This window comes from Hippocampus guttulatus, chromosome 20 (genome assembly GCF_054856545.1).
Source record: "Hippocampus guttulatus isolate MCC_2025c chromosome 20, RoL_Hgut_1.0, whole genome shotgun sequence".
Taxonomy (NCBI): Eukaryota; Metazoa; Chordata; class Actinopteri; order Syngnathiformes; family Syngnathidae; genus Hippocampus; species Hippocampus guttulatus.
Genome location: NC_141280.1, coordinates 7,326,550 through 7,347,422, shown reverse-complemented (window position 1 = coordinate 7,347,422; position 20,873 = coordinate 7,326,550). Strand labels below are relative to the sequence as shown.

Genomic DNA, 20,873 nt, shown 5'->3' with positions numbered 1-20,873 from the left:
TTTGGGGGGGTCTTACTATCTTTAAAAAACAACAACATGCATTTGAATCAAAATCCTTTATCTCCTTGGCTGTTCAACATACTGAATGAAGAGTCGTTGAGGACAGAACGTGTTTTTTTTGGGGGGGGGGGGGGCGAGGGTGAAGGGAGCGAACGGGAGGTGGGGGTGTACTTACGTTGCAGTTTGAGGACTGGTTTGGACCGGCTGCAGATCCGTCAGTCCACTCTGCAGTGTCAGTACTGCCGGACTGTCTGTTGCGCTCATACTCCTTCAGCTACGTGGAGGAAAAAGAGTTAAGAGAGGAAGAGAGGGGGGGGGGGGGGCGCCACGCTCTCGCCGAGCTCTTCGTGCGCTCCCCAATGCAGCTGCGGCGCGCATTCAAAGCGATGTAGTGGTCAGTAATTATGCTCCTTGGCCAAATGACTGATCTGAGCTGGATTTTTGACTTAAAAGTTGGACGCTTGAGCTCTTCTGAGTCAACGTACGACTGTTCAAAAGTCTTTTTCACACCGATGCGGTTTACGAGATGCCGGAAAAGCGACTGTTAAGATGCTACTTTCTAGGTTAGGGTTAAGCTACACTGGGTAAAGCTGAAAGAATGAAGGAAGCTATTCCAGCGCTAACATGGAGTGCAGCATGAAAGGTTTCCTGATGTTTTGCATTCTTAATTCCTTCCTTTGTGTCATGAATGATTTTTGCTCCACGTACAGCACTTTGTATACAGCGGTGGTTGTTTTAAAGTACTCTAGAAATACAGTTGAGTTGAGATAAAATGTTCAAATGTGCAGAGAGCGGCATTTAGATGCATTTCTTTTGTTCAAGATTCTGCCTTGGCGGAGGTCTACGCTTTGCTTTGCGACATTCTAGTTCTCGTACGCCGTCATTAAATCGGAGCTCAAACAAAATGGTGGCCAAGGACCTTTGCACAGTACTGTCACCTTGACTACATCTCTTTATGCATTTCACTAAGGCGACGCCGCTGGTTGATTGGTCAGCGGTTCTACGAGGACGCGCAATCCACAAAGTTCGCTCATTGACTGTCTTCACGTCAGCCAATAGAGAATTTGAAGAGAAAGTTGAGGAGCCACCTTGTGGACAGCAAATCCAGCCAGTGGTCGAGGTGCCCATGAGCAAGGCATTTGAGGAGGTGAGTGACAGGAGGAAGGGAAGGAAAGGGAGGATAGAAATGGGGGGGGGGGGGGACACTCATCAATCGTTGACGTTCGCGTCAATCAAAAGGGAAGGGAAGCCGAATGACAATCCACCATGTCCAGCAACTGAGAGCAAGCCATCAAAGTTCTCCACCTCATCATATGGTAAACCAAGTTCTGCACAGGTACACTCCTAAAAATCAACCCCCCCCCCCCCCGTCAAAATAACCCGCCCACACCAAAAACAAACACAAAAATCCTTCATAGTGGTGTGGAGTTTGTGTGTGCATAAAAAGGAAAAGTTAGCAAGGCGTGGCTTTCATCGGGGTTAGTAACAATGAGTCATCTTAGTCAGCTGGTAGTTCAGATCAAGTCTGCTTTTAAAGGGCAGAGGCGGCAGGACGTTCTTCGAGAGTCCCTACCCTAGCCAGCGCTTCTTCCACGGTGATCATCTTCTCTTTCACCATCATCATCAGCTGGATTCGCTCCTCGTCGCTCATGGTGATCTCACTGGCCACGTAGCCAATGTCCTCACCTGAAGGAAGAGGAAACATCGAAAATGGCTTAAGATCCAAAGCAGGGGAAAAAAAAAAAAAAAAAAGCACACAAACCTTTGGAAGTCTGTCGCACGACCGCCTTGTGTTGAGGCTTGCGGAAATTTTGCCAGAACGACTTGTTCTTCTTCTTGTTGTCCCATTTCCCTAAAGAGAGGACAATATTTTTTTGATTCATAGAAGATTCTAATTCTAAACACTTTCTTTAAACAGGGCAGGCTGAAATCCATTACCTCCAGATCCATCTTCAGAGCTGGATTTGTGCAGCGACATCCTGGGGGTAAACAAGTGAAGCTTAATATGAATTATTTTACATCAATTAGAGCATGAAACATGGCACAGAGTGCAAGCAAGTGGCTTATTCCATTTGCCTGCAGCATAACAGCAAAATGCTGCCTCACCATGTTTGCTTTCAACTCTGGGCTCCACTAATTGACCCAAGTCTGCTGACCTCAGAATCCTCTGTTGCGGAAACGGCAATTTACATGCCAACCCAGTACCAAACGCGAGTCAATTTGACATGCACGTCTACAAAGTCCGCCCCCACCCCGCAAAAAAAACCCTGCCCTACCAACGGAACGATCGTGCAATCATTTTGTCAACGGGGCTCCCAAAACAATGCAGTCTCCAAAACACTGCTGACACACAATCATTTTTAGCTAGGCAGGATTTCCAAGACATTTCCCAGAAGTTCCAAGTTTTCTGGAACATCATACCATGCAATTTGTTGTTTTAGCAGTGGTGTAATTGACACATATAACTAGAATGTCATTCAGTTGACCACCAACGTAGCTGAACTGAATCCCCCCCCCCCCCGAAGCTGAGTGGATTGTTGGATTATTTATTAATTTGTTGGTTTAAATATTCACATATATTCAGGAACTGTACCTGTTGGAAGATGCTGACCTTCATTAAATTTTATGGCCCATTTGGTGTCACTATTTATGCTATCTTTGAGTGTTTTGAAAGGCGCTTATAAATGAAATGTATTATTATCATTATTATTATTAAAAACGGGAAAAAATGAACTGAATTCTGGACAAATTAGTTGCAGGCTCTTTGCACACAAGTAACTGCAGTTCCGTCGCCTGACCACATGAGGGCAGAAGTGTTTCTCAATTAGAAGTGCTGCGACCAGCCAGGAGGAGGGGAAGAGAGTGGAGACGCGGAGCAAAAATATGGAAGAAAAAGGGGAAAGGAGGACAGTAAGAGGGGCGAAAAAATCAAAAGAAGGCAGAATCAGCCTGTTTGCGTTTCCACTTCCCTCCGCCGGTCACAAGCATAAAACGGGAGGGGGGGGGGGGGCATGTTACGACATGGAAAGTACTAAGCAGAAAAAAAGTCCTGACATGTCTACAAACCATCCAAAGTCATCAAAATTAAGGGAGAAGAATAAAAACTGAGCGGCACACGAAAGCCTTTTTCCACCATTAAATGGCTGCAAGTTCGACAACTGTTTGAAGCGATGTGAAGCAGTGGCATCATCGTTAGAAATATTTCTCCACCTTAAAAGCGAGCCTTGGATGTGCTTCCGCTGTTTGAAAAAGTATTTTTCAAGCCGCCGCTACTTTTTCCATAGATGAACATAAAATCCACGCCAAGGAGATTCAGTCTGTACCTGCATGACTGTTTGAATGCCCTCTCAATGGAGGAGACTGAAGGCCTGGCATTGTAATGAGATGCTAATTCGTTGGACGCCTGCTTGCAAAAAAAAAAAAAAAAAAAAAAAGTCAAGCTAACTCGAATCGCAACAACTCAATCAGAACTTTTCTCAGGCAGTGACCCCCCCCCCCTCCTCCTCATTCCCCACTACCCATGCGTCTTCACTTCAGGCGCTATAAATTAGCCTGTGCAGCGCGCACACAGATCTGTGCTGCTCTCGCACACACTTTAAAAGGAGCTGGAATGTCTTTCCGGGGTGTCAATCCTGGCACTGTGCAGCCTGGCAACTTAATTGGTTTAACCCGCCATCTATGGCACCGCCCTCCAACCCCCTTTTTTAATTGAATCCTACGTGGTGAATGGCGCTTATATCTTAAACCCCAACTTTCCAAACAGTATAATGTGACTCTAAACTTTAGCGGGAGCGACAAAGACATAAGGTACGCTGTGCGCATTTCCTCGACAGCTCTTAAGGTGGATTTTGTCAGGATTTTGTGTCTTGCTTTCAACAAGATCAATTCACCTCACTCATTGATATGCTGCACCCATCTCTCGCGCTCACTAACAATACCCCAAAACAGGAAGCCCCTTGCTTGAACACCCCCCCCCCCCCCCCGTCAGAATACCGCAATGCACCACGACAAGTGTGCCCACCTCCTGCCAACAAGGAGTGACATTGATTTTGTCGGGGTGGTCGTGGGGCTGTGAGGTGCAGCCAAAGATTATTAACAACTCATTCACTCCCAAAGACGTTTTTAAACGTCTTTTCAGACTTGGTCTACAATTGGCTGGTACTGAATAAGTACAATACCAGCCAATTCTAATTTAAGCAAAACAGCAAAAATCAGATCCCCCCCCCCGCCCCGAGTCTATTTTTTAAAGGCGTATATTAAAAGAGCTAATATTGGCCCCTATAAGGGTCGGGCCGCGGTTTAAACCCGCACCCGCGATGAAGCTTTGCGTTACAGTCGTGACGTTTTGCTTGATGTAAGCAAAGGGAATTTGTCATGCGGTCTTGAAACGGCGAGTGCCCTCCGAGCGAAACAAAAACAGACTGACAGGAAGACGAGCAGCACAGCAGCCAAGTCGAAGGCAAAAGGGGAAGACGTCATTCCGAATCATTTGGCATCTGGTTCCCATCACGTTGGGGCTTTTCTCCGCGCAACATATACATCTGTGCGAGAGGCCAGTCTGTGGTATGCGCTTCCTCTGCCGCGCATGCTTGTCACTTGAACGGTGCGAGCCCGCAGAGGGTCACGCCGGGGTGACCGTCGCCCCCAAAATATGACAAATAAGACCTTTTTGCGTTATGTTAGGTATTTACGTAAGCAAGCATGCATCCATTTTCTCCACTTATCTTGTCCAGGGTGGCCAAGCTAGCTGCGTCAGTTATGCAAATGAAGCATCACAGGCAAAATATTTCAAACAGATCAGGCTCTGCAGGTATAACCAAGGAGTGAACGTGGGGGCATTTTTCTTTTCTGACCCATTTCCCTGCAGTGATGTCAACACTTATGTGTTACAGGAACTGCGCCCAAACCCGGTTTAATCAAAGCGTCTTAGTCTATGCTCGTCGGGCTGTAATCAATTGGCCATCGCCCTCTAAAATGCGCCTTTCTCGCCCTCCTGCCACCGCCTGGACACAAAAGCAGGAAAGAAAGGACAAAAGCCTGCTGGAGCGAGCACGTCAGAAGAAGGAAGCGATTTTCCTGTCAGCGCCATTTTCCTGTCAGCGGCGTAACGATGTGGCCGAGGGATATAAAAGTACGGGTCATGCAGCTTATATGTAAAATAACAATACATCCGAATCGACCGCTGTGTTCAGTTTTTGGGGAACACGCTCGCTACTACGTTCAGGTCTTTTCCATTGCGTGAGTTCAGTAAAGCCGTGTTTTCATGTGTCTACATGCTCCTCGGCTTGAAGCAAACACGGCACCATCTCCTCTTTCGCACGTCTGGCTGCACTCATCTCGTAAAGTGGCAGCTTTCCACCTGAGGAGGTTGACCTCGACTGCCCGCGGGCGCGCTCCAGCGCCCTATCCTTGAAGCCCCTCGCCGCGCAGTTCCATCAATCACACGAGGAGCGAGTGGAAGTGCGTTTGTGCGCGCGTGGTGGTGGTGGGGGGGGGGGGGGGGGGCTAAATGTAACACAATGTTTTGTTTGATACTGCATTGACAGCAGTCAAAGGGCTCGCTCCTTTGTTGGGGTAGTGGACTTACTTTCTGTCGGTTTCCGGAGTGGAGACTTCACTGCTGAAGCCCAGTGACTCCTGAGGAGAAAAGACAGCTGAGTTAAAACCCGCAAGCGTAACGCTCGCTCTGTGCAGTAGCTGTCCACACAATAGGCTTTGTATACATTCCGATGTCCTAACTGCATATGGGGCAAGTTCATCAAGAAGCACCCCCCCCCCCCCCCCACTGAAACTTGGGAATTGAAACAATAATAGTTCACTTCTCTGTAGGCAGCCGAGTTACTCAATGATTCATCATAGCGACAGTCTAACCCCTGAAATAAATACTTCTCCATGGGAAATTGTGTTCTGTTCCTAATGAAGTGGCTGGTGGGCGTGCATGTGTCATCGACATACCTGGATCTCGTTGCGGAGCTGCAAAGAGATGTTTGGATCCTGTTTCTCCTACGGGACAGGAAAAAAAAAGTGAGTCAACATCATGGAGTATATTTCAAAGATGGAGAACAGAGGTCAGCTCATCGGCGAGCTCTGCAGAAGCCTGAGGCAGAGATGGAAAACATGCAGGACGGCGGCCCTCAAGGACTGGAACTTGGCACCTGAGATGTTAGAGAACTGTCCAGCATTTGTGGGGTTTTTTTTGTGTTTTTTTTTTTTTAACAAAAGGGGGAAAAAAGGGGTCGAGTGGCCGCAGACCTATAAGAGGACATATTTACTCATAATATTACCCCGCATGTGGAAAACCCATTCTGGCATGTCGACAGAGCCGCCGCACAAGTGACGACAAACATACGAGCATGTGCGTGCAGCCATCCCTTCGTTTGCTCAACAAGTTAATGTTTCGTAAAAAGCGACGTGACCTGTTTTAATTGCCCTTTGCTAAAATAGTGGATGTACCTCGCCCCATGCTATTGAAAAAAATTTTTTTTCAGGTCACTCATGTCACGCACGATCCCACATTTGCGCTGCTAAAATGACAATGACGCGTTCGGCATGCGTTATAGTAGATGTTACGAAGCGTAACTCCTCATTCGAGCAATTTTCAGAGTCACCGGTGCCAAAAATATCCTCCAAGACAACTTCTCCTTTCTATTTTCTCAGTGACCCAAAAGCACGGGAAATAAGTGTGATGCAATTCAACATGCAAAATCCCATTCCTGACGCAAATGGTGAATGAATTCAATTCATCAAAGGTTCATATCACTAAGTTACATTATGTAGGTGCCAAGTTTTGAAAAAAAAAATGGAGACATTAAATGGAGCTCACTAATGGGCAAGAAACAGCGGAGCACAATTACTTTCCCGCCTTGGTGGGTTGCCAAAGAATCTAAAAATATAAGTCATTAAAGTTCATTATGAGGCCATTTGAAACAGGAACAAAAAAAAAATCACATTGTTGCAGTTGAACATTGCTGTAATGAGGGAGCATAATAATCGCATTACAAGTTACAATCGATTTCTTGTTATGAAATACCGTTGGAAAAAAAATGGAGCACACTACTTGGCAAGCAGCGGTCTAATTCAAAAAAATATTTTACCATCTTGTATTGGTTTCTTTTAATGATAGAAAATTTGAAGTAAAGATCGCAGCAGGCAGGTGTTTATCTCTCATTCACTTTTTTGACCAATTTCCATCAATATTTTGTGGCTTGACATTTGAATTTTACCATTACGGTGTGAGAAATTAACATCTTCTGTTCAGGGTCAAATTGACCCACTGACCTAAAATGAAGAGAACCGTTTTTATTTTTATTTTTTTTAATGGGTCATTTGGACTCGCTTTGTAAAAGGACTGTGCTGAAATAATTCAATGAGTGACGGCTTTTAATTTTCCACCCTGTCACTCAAGGACGCCCGATGACAGAATGCATAATGTAGAAACGGAAAAATGTAGATTAGGCATTAAGTAGAATCATTAGTGAAAGCCCAGAATAGAATCAAGTCCAACAATGGAGGCAAACGCGTGTTAATCTCGCCAAAGGGAGCGACGTGCCCGCATAAAAGGAAGTGACATCCGTCATGTTCCCAGGCTGGTCGTTGACCTTTTATCAAAAAAGAGGAATGAAATCATCTTAAATGAACAGAAAAAGAGTAATGATGATATTTTTTTCCTCCCAGATGAATCACCGCAGAACACTCATCAGAAATTGAACCCCGATATCACCTTCCGAAATTTACTGGCGCACTGATCATGATTGTGTGCGTGTGGGGGGGGGGGGGGGGGGGCATTCCTTCTTTATGACTGTTTGGCAATGTAGTAAACAGCTAATGCCAGGCCCATAAAACTGTTCAACTCACAAATAGCTTTAGCTTTACACTGGGTTTTTCCCCCTCCATTTTTCCAAAGATGCAAACCAGGCCATGTCAAAATAGCCCACAAACAATTTGTCCTGACCGGCAAGGATGAACTATTCTCTTAAGTGACATGGCAGGTATCTGGCTCGGGCTACACAAATGATTCTTTTATTCCTTCCAGCAGAGGAATATGAAGTGATTTTATGAGATTGCCAGGATGCATGTCAGGAAGCTTTGGGAATTTTTTTTTTTTTTTTATACTGCTAAGCGTCAGCTTAGAGTGCCGATGCGTATGTGGAACTGGGAGTCGCGTCTTAGAATTGAAGCGGATTTACATGGGACAGGAGAAGAGAGCCAATCTCTCTTTTTCGTTAATGGATGCTACAGATTCTTGTTGCTTTCAAGCTTAGCTTGTAGCAGACGAGTGCACATTTCAACATGACGTCTTTGATCCACTGGTGAAAAGGACACTTTGATTCGCTCCTCTTTCATCTCAAACTGCTTTAAACAACAAAGGGTATGAGGGAAAAGTGGTTAGGACTGCACGACTGTCTGTTTTATGTGTTGTGTTGTATTATTGTGTTATTTTATGTGAAGTGTTCTTTTGATGGCAGCGCGGGCACCCGCAGCGGCTCCTCTTGTTGCCTGTTTAACTCATTCAGTCCCAAAGACGTTTTTAAACGTCTTTTCAGACTTGGTCCAGAATTGGCTGGTATTGAATGAGTTGAGAGGAAGGAAATTTCATCTGTGCTGTACATTTGACAATAAAGTTGTACTTGATAAGAGTCAAGAGTAGTCGAACAGAATACCAATTAAGCATCGAAATCATCCAACGACATCCTGCTGTAGAAGCAGAACGTTCAAAAGTGACGACAAATCTCCTCTTTAAACAACCTTGGCAATCCCCCGCCGAGTCGAAACTACTGAGCCGCTCACAACGATGTGACTGAACAAAGAAAGCGAACCGCCGCCGACGAGGTGAGCGAGCGCTCGGTGGCACGTCACGGCGTTTCGCAGAAAGTGGCAGGAGATTGCTTTGGCTATCAGATCCTCTTTCATGTTCCCCGCTGGCGAGGACAGTCTCACCGACGTGAAGGCAAAATCTATTTTTAAAAAAAAAACCTCCCCCGTTATGAGCTGGTTGGCCAGCATGCCGCACATTAAAAGCACACCATCTGACAAAGATTTATACATTTTGGCACGGGGGGGGACAGATTTAGACATAGAACTCCTCCACCCCCCCCCCCCCCCCCACCCACTTCAATATTTGACACAGACGGAGGCTTTGAATGCGTGAAACAAGAAAGATCAGTGGGGAAAAAAAAACATCTGTGAGAGCGAGGGCGCTGATGTTGAAAAATTCATGCAAAAGCTTACGGGGGTAAAATTCGCATTTCTGTCCGAAGCTTTGCTGACAGCGAAAAATCAATGTTTTTGCCAGGTTTGTACATGGGCGTGTGAAGGAGAGTTCACACAAACCCAATCCCATGGGAGGCAACGCTATCCTTTGCATGAACTAGCCGGCACCAGCCCGCGATGTTGCCCCGCTTACCTCGCCGTGAACCGACGTGCGTACGCGCAAAACGTGGAGATCAGTCGGCGGGCTTGTTTGCGATGCCGGCGCTGATGGCTTGTGTGTGACTGGATTGAATCAAAGATCAGGTGAGAGGAGCATAGCGAGAGCATGTTTGCCTCTAATGAGGATCACGCTCGCTGCCGACCGGAAGGCAACAAACTCAATGTGACATGGCCACGAAACAGAAAGGTAGTGGAAGCTGCTGTAAAGCAATGATTCGAATATATTGCTTGAGATGAAAGAAACGGGGAAAGTGCAAGTGATTGATTTTCAATTTCTTCATTTATTGGGCAATAATCTAATTGTAACATGCATTTGTGCCATATTTTGTTGCATTTTTATGCTTTTTAAAACATTTATGCCTGAACTTTGGGGGGGCTTGGAACGGATTAGGGCATTTACATGGAAAACGCGTCTCCTACTTACAAAATTTTCTGGTTAAGAAATTTCTTCCAGAACATATACATTTCGTAAATACAGGTACCACTGTACACCAATTTCAACACATGGCAAACTCAAGACTACAGCTTCGATTCTTTCTGGCTCACAGCTGCATTTCCAGAGAGTCTACGAGGAGGGAGAGCGTAGAAATACCCTGTGCAAGTGGTAAATCGCAACTGTTGGTCCAAGCATAACTGCAAAGCCCGCCGTCGGCGGGAGATACCGCAGCGCTGCCAAGCTCCTAAGCGAAAGGTGGGCGGATATGCGGCAAAACCCGAAAGACCAGGTGGCTTCGGTGGAGGTGTGCCAGCTGGCGTGGTCTGACGAGTCTGGGTGGGCGAGCGCGAGGGCGATCGTTAGCGATGTACCAACTGGTGGAAAGCCTGGTGCAAAGCCAAAAAAAATAGTCGTGAAGCTGCGGAACCAGTATGGCGTGATTCAACCACGCGGAACTGGCCGTGCACATAAAAACACGCCGGTTGTCAGGAGCCAGTAGTAAAACAGAAAAAGCACCAGCCCACTCGGTCACACCTCTTATCCTCTTCTGTTCCAAAAAGTGGCGCGCTAGTGCGAACGGCCACACTTGCGGCACAGGCATACTTGTGTCGACAGTGTCGAGCGTTCCAAAAGCTTTTTTGGATCAACGTTATTTTTGCAATTCAAAAGGCAAATAGCAGAGTGATTACAAATTCCAATGACATCGTCACCTTCTGGAGGCCGACAAATAAATCCCGCAATAAGAATTATAAAACTAACACCTGCCGACGGGTTATCTCAACATTGAAGGAGCGCCGGCATTATTTGAAGGAAATCTTAACGCAACAAAACGGCTGCGGGCTACGTTTCGACGCTAATGCCCCCGGGGGGGAAAGAACAAACAAGCACCTGGCGTTTGCATTTCTTTCTTCTTCTCCGTCGTCGTAACCTCACTGATCTGACCCCCTTCGCTAAACAACTTGGCCTCACGGCGAAGCAAAACACTTTCACGGTCTCGACCGCCAAGCTCAAAACCGATCGCTGAACATTCCTGAGGTCGTTCCTGAGGCTTCGACTGTGTCATCCCTAAAAGAAGAATTTCCTTCTTCAAAAAAACAAAAACAAACAAAAAAAAAACCCGAATCAACAACTTTTCAAAAGCGCATTTGAATCCTCGAAACTTTGAAATGACATTTACGGGATGCTTGAATCATATTTCATGCTGATTAAACTGAAGAGGATCAACCCTGCAGCCAAATTACCGATTGCTTTTTGGCCGCAGTGCATCTGTTCCGTCTTTGGATCATTAACTCCAAACAAATCTTGGAGAAAATTGTCAAGTAAAAGTCAAATTTTGCTCGAAAACATCAAGGAAAATACCATCCAAAAATATATACAGTATAAATAAAGAAGAATACAGAACCCCCCCCAAAAAGACATCCATCCATCCATTCTAGGAAACAAATCTTGTCTCGTCATTGTCGTCCTGTCTGCATTTTCAGAATTTCAACTTTAATCATATACACCACAGGTGTCAAACGCAAGGCCCGGGGGCCAGATGTGGCCCGCCAAAGCAAATCATCGGCCCTCCAAGGGAAAACGCAACTCTAAATTGGGCTGCGGCGAAAATGAGTTTGACACCCCTGGTATACACAATCGTCAAAATAAGTAATTGAGAAAGCTTTGCAGGAGGGTCTTTCCATTTCAAAGTTGCATCGTCAACAACAGTTCCTTGTGCAACTTTCCAGTGCACTGACATGATAAACAACCCAAACAATTGTGCTTAAAAAGTCAGGCAATGCGCAATAAACCAATTGCGTTCGGGTTTCCCAGTCATGCCCGTTTGTTAGCTACCGTCTACATATAAAGTTGTCTAGTTGAGGCATCCGAATATTTCTGTATCATCAGCATAGCAATGGGATTCCCCTCTATAAAGACTGCTGGGAAAACGTAGCATGGCAGTGCTAATCCATAGGTCCCCGTTCCCCGAGGGGATGTTGATTTACCCCTTTTGTTCGCGAGCTAACGAAGATACAGAGAAACAACACGGCCGGCGGGAAGTGGATTCGCGGTCTCTGAGAGCCTCCATCATCGGCTCTAAATAGGAGAGGAGGTATGTTTTACTTCGACAGCCGTCGTCGTGTGAACGAGAACGAGGGCCCCCCTGAGAGGCGTAGCGGCCGCATTGCGCGAAACAAAACAAAGCCAAAAACAATGTCCAAACGCAACTTCCACTCGAAACAACAGTGGAAGATGGGTGACTTCCATCCCCCCCGTTTTCCATCCCTTCTTATCGTATTATCGCTCTGACTACACCCTGAATTCCAGTTAGTCTCAGGGCCATTGTATCAACTATGTAAACCACTAACTCACGACCGATAGCCAAGAACAGCAACTTGCGACGATTGAATAAGATTTAAAAAAACTATAAAGGACATTTAAAAAATATATTTTACAAAGTACAATGACAGATAAATTAACATTAACAGTCCATTTTCGAAACCCGCGACTCATCCGAGACTGAACCGATCAAACATATTGTCTGTTTGCGCTACTTGGCGGAATTTATTTTGCATGATCTTGCTGCTTGATGGATAAACTCAGGAGAATGAAGGACAATGTAATCTAACTCGAAATGATCTCGCCATTTAAATGAGAGCGGAAGAAAGACAATCATGGGAAAAAAGGGGGGGGGGGATCGGTATTGTGGAGACCAATCTTCCTGTGCCCTTTACAAGACTTTGGCCTTTCATGTAAAGGCCTCGTCCCTCTCGAGAGCCACTTTGGAAATGTCTCGCCATTAACATCTCGTCACCGACATTGATTATGACCTTCTTTACCGCCATCAATCCGCAGGTCGACAGCCACGTGGCATTAAAACGAATTCTGCCTCCTTGTTTTAAATTTGATAGCAATAGCCCAAAAGTAAGACGTTGAAGCTGCCATATTCTGGTGTTAGTTTTTTAAAAAATGGTGATGTGATGTGTGAATACTTTTTTCGGGACCATTTTAGAAAGGGCGTGAAGTAGAAAATCGATACAGCGTGGGTTTGAGTCTGCGCCGTTTGCAAGAACCTCAATGAGGGGGTTGTCTCATCCGTGTTCCCTCCTCTCCTCTCGATATTTTGTTGCCAAACTTCGCAGAGTGGTGCGACAGCTGCGGGCTCTCAAATTCACCTCTCCTCCTCTTCATTCCACTCATCCATTCGCCCCAGTCCGTATCCTCCTTCAGGCGCATGCCCCCCCCCCCTCCCCGCCACCAATTCATTCCCATTCGCCAGTTTTTTGGATGAGACCGTTTCAAATTATCTTCAGGCAATTTACGATGACTGACAAATATTAGATTTAACCCCCCCCCCCCCCCAAGCCACACAGCAAGAACACACCGACAGATGCTTGAACCGTTTCCACTGTCAACGACTTTGATGTGTCGCGAAAAAGGACTCGTTCGATAAATCAGCGCCTTATCCACCCGACCAAATCCACATTGTTGCCACCAAAAACAAGCGTGCCGATGAGTGAAAAGGTACAAGGTGGCCGATCGACCGTCGCGCTCCGTGAATGCACGTGCGGCATGTGTGAGCAATAACTTGAGTCCGATTGTTGCGTCACGCCATCGGCATCTGGAGGTCGGTCCTCCACACATTTTTGGAGTTTTACCACGGCCCTCAAACTCACAGATCACTTTTTTTTTTTTTTTTTACTTCGTCTCTGCAACGCCAACGTGACTTCATCATTTTCCACTTACAAGTAATTCAAGATGGGGGCTTCCCAGCTTCGACAAAACGGGAGGCCGGCCAGCGGGGCTCACGGATGGAACGTGACCATCATCACAAAATCAGAATCATCACTCAATTTTTTTCGGGGGGGGTGGGGCCGGAGCGCTGGAAGCAGTCGATCAGCCGTGTACACTTCATTACACCTCTTGACGTGTCATTGGCGCGGCTCAAGAAACAGGTTTCGATCAACCTGACAGGATCCGCGGTTTTGTTTACATGCGGGCTTTGTGGCGAGAACACCACGGCGCAAACAACCTTTGTGGTACCACCCGCTGCATTCCTTCAAACGTTTGCTTGCAGCTAGGCAACCAAAGAGGTGCCCCACTAGCCTACATCCAGGCGAAAAGGGACAAAGACTCCGAGATAGAGATGGCTAAGTGGCTACGCGGCAGAAAGGAGCGACGGGTGTTTGTTTACCATGTCGAGCTCTTGGGACACTCGTCTCTTGCGAAGCTCCTCCATACGGTCGCTGACGTCGCTGAAGCAGGTGTTGTAGTATTCCGAGTATTCCTGAGCAAGGTCATCTATATTGCCCAGGGAACCATCCTGTAGAGAGAAAGAGAAGATGATGTTTAGTCTCAGAACATCCAGGAAGGAATGCAAAAGCGCTGCCATTGCAAAAACTTTTTATAACGCCATTGTTCCTGTTGGATAATCACTTGCACATGCACAATACAAACAGAAACGTTCTGAATACATTTCAATAAAAAGGTCAGCATTGTTTGAACTTTCATTCATTTTTTCTTTGTTGCCATCTTTGTCAGGTCGAGGTTTGTTTATGGTCCTTATCCCGTTCGAACCCGCATGCCCTTTCCCTCCTTGGGATGTTTACCGACACCCAAAATCAAAACACAGTCTTCCGCTCGCTGCAGTTCAGATCGCCGCAGTTCCTGTCTTTGTCTGCTGCACTTGCGTTGTGGGTCAAGGGAGGAAAGGTTTCAACCACTAAGAGCGAACAGGAACCTGTCGGGTATGTTGACGACTCAAGGGGTCTGAGTGAAAGGCCAGAGACCAGTTAATGAGAACCTTTCTTGCGTCCTCTGGATCTTTTTTTTCGTTAGATGGTGGACAGGAAGCATTCTCGGAGTCTGGTCTTAGTAAAAAATGTAGGTCACCCTTGCAACGATAGGCCTCGATAAATATTCATCAGCGTTGATCCGGGCGGACAACTAGCATTGAGTCACTTGCGCGAGGGTCCGAACAGTCTCTCTCAGACGTTCTCAACTGGACTCACTATGCGGGTGCCAGGCCGCGGATAAACGGATCACTGTGAGTGGATGTGAGGCTTTGCCAGTGACACATGCAAACACTGGCACGGGGTCTTCTTTCGGAGACGTGTGTGTGTGTGTGAGAGAGAGAGAACGCACATTAACTCATTCAGTACCAGCCAATTCTAGACCAAGTCTGAAAAGACGTTTAAAAACGTCTTTGGGAGTGAATGAGTTTTAACATGCAGGAGATTCCAACATAACCCGAGGCAGGCGGAGAGTGCCCTGAACAGAACTACTGGAGTACCTACTGGAAAATAATACATTTCATTTCGAGACGAGAATCACTCACTCCGTGATTTGGAGTATTTGAGGGTCACACGTGATATGCGATGGGACTTCTAAAACACACGCACAACAAACGTCTCGTTTTGGCTGCGTTCCCATTGGATAACAAAAGCAGTTGCGTCCGAACACATGGTTCCAGCTGACGGACAAATCTCAACAGGGACATTCCCTGAGCAGTTTTGCTCTTCCGAGAAACATATGCTGCGCATGTTTTGGTCGGCTAAAATCACGCAATGTGGGTTTTTTTTCTTCCTGGTTAGCCGCAGGCAAGTTTCGGGAGGTGTTAATAAGCATGATGGATTAGCTTGATCATGCCGGCAGAAGTGACGACTCCAGCTGTGCCGCCAACCTCGCCGAACGAACGGTTTTGAGTGACCATGTCGGGGTTAACGACAACGTTGGCAGTCTTTGATCAACATCTTTCGGTATTGCCTAAAACAACCGCAGCCGGAGCAGTGAACAGCCAAGGTCTGGAAATCTTGGCTCCGCTCCCATTGTATGCTCAGTAACTCCAAACCAAATCTCACACTTCCACTTCAAAGTTGCTGGCGACAAGAGTTTGAGAGAGTCAAACTGCTCGGGATGACGTAACCGCTCCTCCGCCCTGAGCGAAAAGGGAGGGACCGACTCCCAAGATTGACTTGGAACAATAAAAACAACACCCAAGAACTAACACGTAGGAATGCTTGCGTGTATTGTCAGTCAGGCGCATGTGTCATCGTCTTGTGAAGGAGGCTGCCAAATGTTTCAACAGATTTATAGCATAAGCAATGTCTTAGTGCAAGTGGATTCGTCAAGATGTGCGACCCTCGCTCATAAAAATTTATGGCGTTATCTGCGCTATAGACTCCATAATACCGCCGCAAAATTTCGGCGAGTGGAAATGGTAAAAAGGCCAAGTCAACTTTCCGCGCTTAATCAATTGGCCACGGAATTCTTCGCATAGCGTTCCAGAGACCATGAAGGCTTGCCTCGACGGACTGCTTGCCTCTTTCATGGGCTGTGTCAAAGTGTCCTTGAGCAAGCGACTGAACCCCCCCAGTCGCTCTTGATGTTGCGTCATCAAATAGGTGAATGAGGTGGAAAGCGCTTTCGGTACCCGAGGTAGAAAAGAGTTATATAAGTGACAGCCCATTTACATCTCATTTAGGCTGTGCAGCCGGCACACAAGGTCGATTTTTGGTTGCAGTTTGGAAAAACTGCGCTCCAAGATTAACTTCACAGCTCAGTGGTAATCTTCAGATCACTCAACAGTTCTCCTCAAGCTACACTCGAAGGCATTGCAGAGTTCAAAAAGTACTTTTTTCTTGGACAAGGAAAAATCTTTTTTAAATCCCCAGGTGCTAAAATGCTAGCGGTAAAACCATAATACTCGCTCTGGTCAATTCTTTTGGACTTACATTCCTGACAGCGCCGGTGTTGGGTGGCGCCGAATGCCGTTATCCGTGGCATTGTTACCCAAACTGGCCTCGCGACTGTCCTCTTTTGGGAAAGGACAATGACAAAGTGTGTACAATGGAGCCGGGTGTCTCAAGTTATGTCAAGAAAACGACAGCCGGCGCGATCACTTTCACACGCTACGTAACTTCGGGACTGGCTCAGCCGGTTAAAATTACCGACAGCTGACTTGTTTTGTGCTGTAACTGTACTCATGTTTTTGTGTGGCGGCGTACGCACCGTCTGGCATGGATACACACGAGCTTCAACGTCACCTGACGTAGCGTTAGCATGAAAGTTAAAAAAAAATCATGAAAATCACGTATATCTATGAATGACGTTATACGAAACCGCGATAAAGATTTTTGGGGGCTTTCGACCCGACGCCAGAGATAATTTACAATATCTCAGAAATATTAGAAAGAATTCCACAAAATGCAGTTGACGAACGGTCAAAGAAAAGGAAGAAGACCGAGGAAGGTGAAGCAAGGGGGTCGCGGCCCAGTCCTTTTGAGAGAGCTTCCTGAGGATATCCGTGGCTTGAACCGCAAAGCAGCAAAAGGAAGCCTGCGGGAAGTGAGTGATGAGACCAGTCAAGGGAGGGGCGCTTATCCAGAACTCAGCTGGCTTGGCTACAGTTCACATTCGAGTCTACCAATCAGTGCGGTGAATTTAGCTTGGTACCCTGTGCTATTTTCACGGCTAGAAAGTTGTCAGTGGACCAAAACCAATCGCGGCTATCGGCACCTTTCTGTCAGCTACAAGCGTGAAGGAATTTGTGGACTCATGAAAAGAATTCTGCCACTTTTAGGAATAACAACAAAAAAGGCATCTTTCCACGTCAATACTGGCAGAATTTAAGGCAATTTACAATAATTAGAAAACAAAGCCATCCATTATAGCACAGGTGTCAAACTCAAGGCCCGGGGGGCCAGTTTGGGCCCGCCATGTCGTTTTATGTGGCCCGTTAAAGCAAATCGTGTGTGTCAACTTCCATGATGCTTGCTGAAGTCTGTATCGAAATGCCAAATTGTCATGTGTAATAAATAATGTTGAGATCTGGCTTCCCTGTTCTCAAGTTCACTTGAACAATAATTAAACAAATAGTTGACAGATTTCAAAACCTGGAAGCCATAATGTTTTTTTTTTTTGTGGGTGTACATCATAGGACGTAACTCCAAAGTGGCCCGCGACAAAAATGAGTTTGACACCCTTGCAACAGAGGGTTTACCATTCCGACTAGTACGATATTCACCTGGCAAAAAATAAATAAAAATAAAAATAACATTACCGAGTGACGACGCATCCACTAGACCAAACTACGTTGTGTTTACATGGGAGAAATCACATAAGGATAACCTTGTCTGGCACAGCCCAGGGACAATCAATATCGGTGTCTCCAGAGCGCTATTATATTCTTGGGTTGACATGGGAAAAAAAAACAGCTACAAGATACGTAATACCACATACCTCTATTCAAACAGAGGATCTCCTCCAGGCAAGAAGGGCTTTTCACAAGGCTTAGGCTGAAGAGATCTCTGACATCATAAACTGGATGAGAGTTTTTTTTTTTTTTTTTTGTCTCCGAGGTACGAGCCAAGCAAAAATCTGATGACATTAGCGTTAGCCGTCCAGGTTGTTTGAGTGCAACAGGCAGAAAAGTATCATCATTGATTTGTAAAGACGATAAAATGCGGCTTGGTTGACATCACACTTATGGATCTCGCATTCCAACAATCGTCTCGACCGCTCCACTGTAGGAACGCAAACATTTTTGCGCATTTTATAAACGAACGGATAAGAAATGCTGAGGGTTAAACCGTTAGCTGCGGGCCTTGGGGGCAGTTTAGAATTGAACGGTAGCTAAAGGGAAGAAGAGCTTAGCAAGCATGAAGTCAGTTTTCGCAAATGGTGGGGATGAACCAAAACAAAATCTGTAAGCAACACCCCGATAAACGAGGTTAACACTTTTTCCTTTCTTTAATCCACAATGATAACATTCCTGTTTTCAAATGTTTCCGTCTCCAAAATGTTGAAACATGCTGCCACGTCGACACGGCTGTCTATTTTCAGTTTTTGCCCGCCAGCAAGATGTTTAAAGCTTGATCAAGACTGCCACAAAAGATGCCAATTCGCATTTGACATTTGAAAAAACGTACAAAAAGGCTTGGTTGGCTCTGCCGTGTTTGTATGTGAGAGAGAGAGAGCGCTGGCAACAGGCAGAAGAGTAAATACGTCAAAAAGACGAGCACATCCTTTACCGACATGTGCCTCGGGAGTTATAAATCGGAATAAATTGGCTGGATGGGAGACAGGTCTCCCGCCCGGTGTCAAAGGGCAGGACAGCATCAACCCCCACCGACCCCCGCTCCCACCCTCTTTTGCAACACAAACATTCACATTTTCAGAGCCAGACCAAAACAAATTAACACCTCGCCTTGACAGAGCGGAAGTGGCTGCCAACGCATTTGGTCGGCATATCAAATGGATCCGCCGAAACAAGAGAGTAGTGTTTGGCATACAACTACATCGATGTGCTTCATACACAGCCGTGCACGAGTCGTAGTGCCGTTCCAGCTCACAGTTTTCCTACTCGGGCACTAATGTTGTCCTACTGGTGAGCAGAAATGTCAGTGGAAGGCACGATTGGAGTCCCACAAGTGTGCCTTAGTAATTCGACTCCAAGACTCCTTTGATAAGGATGATGCAAACTAGCATGTGGACCATGAACTGGAAATCAAGCCCATCAAATGAATCCTCCTCATAAATTTCTGAAAATCTGTTTAAGCATTAACTCAATATCACTGATATCAAGCTTCAGGTGTAGTTATATTTACATATTTGTATATTAGTACGCTCTTTGGCCGAACGAGACTGAAAACCTTTGACACATGTAGGACAAGCACGACTAAATACTAAATTCTACTAGTTAACATTAAGTCACTAGTAGCTGTCCAACTAGTGACTACAACCCCCCAAAAAAGTTAGTAGTACTACTTGTCGTGTTTGTATGCTCTTTGTTCTCACGAGTAGGACAACTGCATGGTCCTCGAACTACACATGATAAGATAAGAAAACGTTTATTAGTCTCACAATGGAGAAATTCCCAATTCACAGCAGCAAAGTTAAGAAAGGAAGAAGTAGAAGAACAAGATATAGGAGCTGCTGTAAAGGCTGCCACTCTCGCGGCGCCAGCTTTAAGTCAAAATACAAAAAAAATAATGCAACACAACACCTAAGACACAGACAGTCGTGCAATCTTAATCACTTTTCTGCATCCTCTTTGTTGTATCAAGCAGTTATGGATGAAAGAGGAGAGGATCAAAGTTGTCCTTTCAGCAGTGGATCAGGGACGTCATGCTGAAAATGTGCACACGTCTGCTCCAAGCTAAGTTTTGAAAGCAGAAACATAAGGTTCTCGTGCTTCACTAGAGGTACTAGTTGTTATTAGTGAGCTGACTTACTAGTGGACAAAGAGCAACTAGTACAGGGACATGATGATGATGGATATCAAGCATAAGGCAATGCGAATTCGGGCGCTCTCAACCGCACGTAATCGAGACAACAAACTTAACAACTTAAAAGAAACAACAATAAAAACCTTTAAAAGGCAGTAAAAATCACACACGTTTGTAAAGCGTCTCCCCGGCGCCAATTCATTTTTTAAACCTACCAGCATCCCCATCACATCGCTCCAAAGTTGTGAGAAACTGTCGGAACCAGCGGCGCTGCCGGCCCTGGGGGGCTCCTCCGAGGGGGGCCCGGTCCCCTGGTCGTCTTCCATGTGAGCGTTTTGGTGGTGAGTGGGGGCTGATAATGAACGTTAAACTACAAAAGTTCGGTTAAAAGACCGAAACGTGCGTGTTTACAACACCACCGGCGGAACCCTCCGACGTGACATGGTACGGTCCAAAGATGTCCAAGTCGACATGGCGACGCAATGGACCCCAAAAGAATCTCCGAATTAAGTCGCAGTTAAAACACTTGTTGCTTTTTTTTTTTTCTCACCGCGAAGTCATGGTGCTCTTTCAAAATTCCCAGGTTAAAAACAAACAAACAAACAAATGTCGAGCGTTTGTTTTCGGAGAAATTCGCAGTCCGGCGTCGACTGGTGTAAGAAAGAAAAAAGGCAAAGAGTGGCGAAAAGTATCAGAGCAGAGCACACATGCTAGGAAAGTTTGGAAAACAGCGTGAGAGGGAGCGAGAGGGGCTAATCCTCCAAACACTGCACCTCCCTCTGCGCCTTCGGCTCTTGCCA

General features: G+C 46.0%; 1 protein-coding gene across 6 annotated transcripts in view; it reads right to left on the bottom strand.

Moving 5' to 3' along the window:
• Positions 1-20,873, bottom strand: part of LOC147187809 (SAM and SH3 domain-containing protein 1-like) — a 112,826-nt gene that overhangs the window by 19,646 nt on the left and 72,307 nt on the right. For 3 of the 6 annotated variants that reach the window (XM_086099956.1, XM_086099959.1, XM_086099960.1), the window contains exons 2-8: positions 14,040-14,168; positions 5,956-6,003; positions 5,588-5,637; positions 1,939-1,979; positions 1,763-1,852; positions 1,574-1,686; positions 176-274 (exon numbers count right to left, since the gene is read on the bottom strand). In XM_086099956.1, coding sequence (XP_085956082.1) covers positions 176-274; positions 1,574-1,686; positions 1,763-1,852; positions 1,939-1,979; positions 5,588-5,637; positions 5,956-6,003; positions 14,040-14,168 — 570 coding nt within the window. Of the gene's footprint in view, positions 1-175; positions 275-1,573; positions 1,687-1,762; positions 1,853-1,938; positions 1,980-5,587; positions 5,638-5,955; positions 6,004-14,039; positions 14,169-16,578; positions 16,733-20,288; positions 20,830-20,873 lie in introns of those variants that run through there. The other 3 variants (XM_086099958.1, XM_086099961.1, XM_086099957.1) reach the window with 3 other exon arrangements.